Source organism: Vigna unguiculata, chromosome 4 (assembly GCF_004118075.2).
Source record: "Vigna unguiculata cultivar IT97K-499-35 chromosome 4, ASM411807v1, whole genome shotgun sequence".
Taxonomy (NCBI): domain Eukaryota; kingdom Viridiplantae; phylum Streptophyta; class Magnoliopsida; order Fabales; family Fabaceae; genus Vigna; species Vigna unguiculata.
Window position 1 is genome coordinate 15285712 of NC_040282.1, and position 5706 is coordinate 15291417.

Here is a 5706-nt window from a genome sequence, read left to right on the forward strand (position 1 = left end):
TGTAAAAGGCCGTTTTAATTGGGTAATCATTGGCCCAAAATACTAGCAGGTAATTTTTATTAGTGTTATTCTGTTAAGATTTTTTTTTGTTTTTTTGAGTTAGATTAGAAATATAAAAGATTAATTTAAATTTAAAAACAAGAAGTAAACTGAATTTAAAAAATACGGACAAATAAAAAAACAAAAATCTATTTTAGCATAAAGTAAATTAACTGGTACATGTGTTTTGAAATGGTTATTAGTGACCGGAAGGAAGTGAAGAAAATCTGGAACAGGTGTGCATGGATAGACTCAGAAAGTGGTCCCACTGTAGCAGCAACAAACACGTTGCAAACATAGATGGGATCGACAGATTTAACGTTTGAAACATAGTTTGTCACGAAATTGGTGTGCCATCTCCGCCCCCATTACCCTTTTCTTTCCCTTCTTATATTCACTCTCTTCCTCTTCCCTTTACCCTCTCTTCATCTTCACTGTTCCACTGCTTCCATAACCCTTCTGCATTACCTTCCATTCTTCTCTTTCTCTTCTTCTTCTTCATGGCTCCAGCCTTGGAAGCCCAGGTTCTGCAAGAGGAACAATCTCTGCCACACAACAACAACTTCTTTAACGGTCTCAATGATGTCACACACAGATCCAAAGTCACTGTTATTGGAAGTGGCAACTGGGGCAGTGTTGCTGCTAAGCTCATTGCCTCCAACACCCTCAGGCTTGCCTCCTTCCATGGTAATTTTTCTTACTCTTTCAGTATTCTCGTGAGACTCTTTATCGCTTTGCATGAAGTGTTCATGCGTCAAATGTCAAATCGATTTCCAAAACTACAGAAAGGGTTGATTTACTCCCTCAAGTTTCAAGGAAGTGATTTTATTGAATGTTATTGAGGTTATTGAATGAGTGCTATTTTAGACTTAAATTATGAAAGAGAATAAATGTTTGATTCTATTTTTAGTTCCCTGTTGTGGGATTTTGGTGCCGGTGTTCTAATTCAATGGAATCATGAGGACGTGACCTAATTGAAAGACAAAAGCCTAAAACAATTGAGGAACAACGTGTCTTACATTTGATGCTTTCTATGATTCGTAATGTCATGGACTAATTCAGTGCATTACTTGATTTCGTACTGGTGCATTTGTGTGGAATGTTTTGTGCTCAAATATGTGATTGGATAAGGCTTTTACTGTTGCTTGTATCCTCAAACAATATTAGAATCTTAAATTTCGAATTTTTGATGAAATTCAGATGAAGTGAGGATGTGGGTGTATGAAGAGACATTACCGAGTGGTGAGAAGCTCACAGATGTCATCAATCGAACCAATGTAAGAACTCTATTCATTTCACTTTCCTTGAATGTCCAATTTATTATTATTATTATTATGACAGTACCAAAAAGGAAATTGAACATCACTGTTTATTTTGGCAGGAAAATGTTAAATATCTCCCTGGAATCAAACTTGGCCAAAATGTTGTTGCAGATCCAGACCTTGAAAATGCAGGTATTGGTTTTGTTCGTTTATTTATTTATGAGTTTAATTCCTATGCACATTCAGTGTAAAAAAATTTACTCTGTCAACCCATTGAGAAATTTCATCATTGATATGATTGTAGTTATTGTAAAAGTCATATATCTTACCTAACCAAAATGTTTGTGATTAGATGACAATTTAATACTTCTTTACACTATCTGTGCATAAACTATTTGCTTCTTATTTTTTTTCACCGTGATTGAGTATATAATAATCAAAACTTCACACCCAAAGAACCAAACTTTGGAATGATGAAAAGGATGCAAAACACCACAAGGATTAAAAGATTTTCACTTTTTACTTTGGGGTAAATTGAGCAGTGAGGGATTCCAACATGTTAGTATTTGTGACTCCACATCAATTTGTGGAAGGAATATGCAAAAGGCTTGTTGGGAAAATAAGGGAAGATGCTGAGGCTATTTCCCTTGTTAAAGGGATGGAGGTCAAGATGGAAGGGCCATGCATGATCTCTACTCTCATCTCCCAGCAACTGGGAATCAATTGTTCTGTTTTAATGGGTGCCAACATAGCAAATGAGGTAGTTAGAAGGAATTACAGTTTCTCTTCTTTTTCATAGTTTTCTACTCATTATATTTGGTTTTTATATAGCTATTATTAATGTTTATGCAGATAGCTGTGGAGAAGTTTAGTGAAGCAACTGTTGGATACAGGAACAACAGAGAAGTTGCTGAGAGATGGGTCCAGTTGTTCTATACTCCATATTTCATTGTGACAGCTGTGAGTACATCACATCCTTTAACAAATGATCATCAAACTTAATTCAACTGAGGAATTTGCTCTTTAAAGTAACTTGTAGCAAATACTAAGGAAATATTATGAGGCCAGATTCTTTCCTGGATTTTTTGGTGTTATCCTGTGCTGAGCATTAACAATACACTCATGTTGGTACTTTAGAAATCTTTATAATACATTTTAAAACATCAAATTCAATGCAAATAAGTGTATTTTGAAGGCACAATAGAGGAGCAGTACAAAAATACCCAGCAGAGAAGCCAAATTTGATTATTGTGGTCATGGGTAACACTGAGATATTATGCAGCCTTGAACTGAATTCTTTGATCTCATGGTTTAACATCATTTGATCTATATAGCCAACCTCACTTGATTTAAATAAGGGTTTGTTGTTGCTGTTGTTGAGATATTATTGGTGCTTACAAATTTTTTATTCTATGGGAAAACAGGCTCAAGATGTTGAAGGAGTTGAATTGTGTGGAACTTTGAAAAATGTTGTGGCCATAGCAGCAGGTTTCTTGTAGTGTATATGCACTTTGTTATTATCTCCCTTTTTTTTTCTATTTTTGTGAACAATCAAGGAATGACACACAAATGGGACAGGTTTTGTTGATGGACTGGAGATGGGAAATAATACAAAAGTAAGTTTAAAAGATTTTGTGATCAGAAGGTTACCAAAAGGACAGAAAAAGTAACTTTTGTGCCTTTGATTTGGTTTTCTACATGTGTTTAGGCTGCAATCATGAGACTTGGTCTTAGAGAAATGAAGGCATTTTCGAAGTTGTTGTTTCCATCTGTTAAGGACAGCACATTTTTTGAGAGCTGTGGAGTAGCTGATCTTATCACAACATGCTGTAAGGAAGCTAAACTAATTTCACCCTATTTTTCACTGCTTGTCTTATGAAAAACAATATTATCTATGGCAGTGGGTGGAAGAAATAGAAAAGTTGCTGAGGCATATGCAAGAAATGGAGGGAAGAGGTTGGTTTGTGTTTTTGTGTCTTTTGTCCATATTTGTAGATTGAGGGAATGAAAATGGCTGAGTGTGTTTTATGTTTCATAATTTTATGCAGGTCTTTTGATGAGCTTGAAGCAGAAATGCTACAAGGCCAGAAATTACAGGTATGTTATGATACTTGGCTTGACAAATAGTTCTATATATAGGTCCTTTTTTGGAAAACTTTTAAGAAGGAAATAATAAACAAGAAGGTAAAATGAATTGATTTGAACTTATGCATTGTAATTTCTAAAGGCCCTCTCATCTAACTTCTCTAAAAATGAGATACATGGGTTGATTTTAACTTGAGAAAGCAGTACAATAGAAAAAATTATTTTAAGGTTTAATTAGTAATTTCCTCCCTATATTTAGTCGTATGATTAACTTTAATTCCTATGTTTTTCTTTTAACTCTATTAAGTCCCGATATGTTTGCCTTTTGTTAAATTAGTGCTAATGTCGTTTAAAAGGTATTACGTGTCAAAATCAGTGTCATCTTCTACCTTAAGACTTTTTAATTTGACACATGCTATCTTTTAAATTTTGACATGTGATATATTTCAAACGTTATTAACACTAATTTAACAGAAGAGACCAAATTGACTATTTATAAAATATTGAACCTCAATTGAGTAAAAAAAATAGAGACCAAAGTTTTAGGGATCAAATTACTAATTAAGCCTTATTTTAAAATACCTTACTCTCTACTACTTAATTACTTGTAATCTCATATACAATCACAAAATGCATCATTGGATGGATATATCTACCATAACATGTTCTTCTTCATCCAAAATTGTAGACTTAAAAACAAGCAAACCCAGTTTAAATTTTGATACCATTGGAGACTTTTTGCTACCACAAAGCAAAGACACCAAACTTGTATTATAGCAGGAAAAATGTGCAACCACTAGTGGTTTTCATGTTGTTAATCTTGATATTTCTTATTGATCTAACTTTGTTGCACCAAGGGTGTCTCAACTGCGAGTGAGGTTTATGAGGTTCTAAGCCATCGTGGGTGGCTAGAGTTGTTTCCTCTCTTCTCAACAGTGCATGAGATATGCTCTGGCCTACTTCCTCCATCAGCCATAGTTGAATACAGTGAGAAGCTACCCAGGTCCTTCTAATGCAAGACAAGACATAATACTTGTATTATCAACATAATCACAGTGACATTAACCAGCATGCTTCAGCTGTATCAACTGTGTAGAGCCTTGGTGGAGCTTGTTTCCATGGTTGAGGATCTCTCAAGACCAAGAAAGTTGACTTTTACATCAAGTTCTTGTCAAGTTTTTTCTTTTTCACTGTAAACATCACACTCAACAAACTTATATAGTTTACATATACAATAAAGTAGTAATTTAAATTTCTCTATTCTTATTCGATTTTTTTTTTCATTTAACTTGGGCTATTGATTGAGCTGTGCTTTATTCCCCAATTTGGAAATGCTGTTGGATTTAACACTAGCTGTATATGTTGAAGGACAACATTAGATTGCTCTCTTTCACTTTCTCTCATCATTTTGTCTTTTTTTTTTTTTGATAGAGCTGCAGAAATAAAGTATTAGGAAGTCCCACAAATGTAATTATATAAAAAAAAAGTATTCCTCAAATATTAATTTGGTTAATCAAATGCAAAACATAATGGGATATATTACTAATTAAAAGTTTTTAACCATTCTACTTGAGGAAGCTTTATGTATATTAGGCAACAACATAGTGCATTTCATTTTCATAACTGGTAACAAAGAATGAAGATTGTGTCAACTCATACATAAATTCTTAAAGATTTTTCAAGAATGAGGTAGATTTTATCACAGGTCTCTATCGTAAGAGTGCATACTTATCCTATCCATTTATCTCAACATATTTCCATTAATCCTAACTATGGTTAGATCTTATTACAATTGGACACCAAAACAAATCTTCGACTCGACTTTGATACTAGAGTTATAAATTTTTTTTGTTGGGATAAACAATTGAAAAGATTGACCATCTCTGAAGTTTGAGTTGGTTATACAAGAAACGAACATCACTTTTAACATAAAATTTAAAACTTAATGTTTAAGAGCATTTTTTTTCATATACTAAATTTTTTTCATTTTTGCTCAATACGAAATTTTCTATTCATACTTGAACTTTCAAATCGTAATATATTATAAGTGTAAACAAGAAGAAATTATGTTTTCTTGATTCATTGGTGCCAAACATTATAAAGTATTAATGAGAAAACAAAGGGAACAGTAAAAAGAATCAACAACAGGGTTATCAAGGTTGTAAAGTGTAACGTCCCATTTAACTAATAAGCGTAATTAAATGAAACGCCATACACAAATAGTACAACAGCGCAGTCCTGGGGTCCTCAACACAACCCCTACAAAGTTGGGCACACCACGATGCCAACAGAAAACCAGTTGAAAAGTCTAATAGATGAA

The 5706-nt window shown here is 33.5% G+C and overlaps 1 protein-coding gene across 1 annotated transcript; it reads left to right on the forward strand.

Annotated features, from left to right (window-relative positions):
• The first annotated feature begins 292 nt into the window (after window positions 1–292).
• Window positions 293–4655, forward strand: LOC114180387 (glycerol-3-phosphate dehydrogenase [NAD(+)]-like). The gene is made up of 11 exons (XM_028066693.1): window positions 293–726; window positions 1240–1316; window positions 1421–1493; window positions 1844–2061; window positions 2154–2261; window positions 2726–2789; window positions 2880–2917; window positions 3010–3130; window positions 3203–3257; window positions 3350–3398; window positions 4244–4655. Exons 1-11 carry the CDS (start codon window positions 540–542, stop codon window positions 4397–4399), a joined length of 1146 nt encoding a protein of 381 aa, XP_027922494.1. The 5' UTR covers window positions 293–539; the 3' UTR covers window positions 4400–4655.
• The last annotated feature ends 1051 nt before the right edge of the window (window positions 4656–5706 follow it).

Bases quoted from the DNA above. Each gene is read 5' to 3' on its own strand.
- LOC114180387 (XM_028066693.1), top strand. From the start codon at position 540: ATGGCTCCAGCCTTGGAAGCCCAGGTTCTGCAAGAGGAACAATCTCTG. The intron at 3,258-3,349 runs GTTGGTTTGTGT...AATTTTATGCAG, and splicing joins GCAAGAAATGGAGGGAAGAG to GTCTTTTGATGAGCTTGAAG. The intron at 3,399-4,243 runs GTATGTTATGAT...TGTTGCACCAAG, and splicing joins TACAAGGCCAGAAATTACAG to GGTGTCTCAACTGCGAGTGA.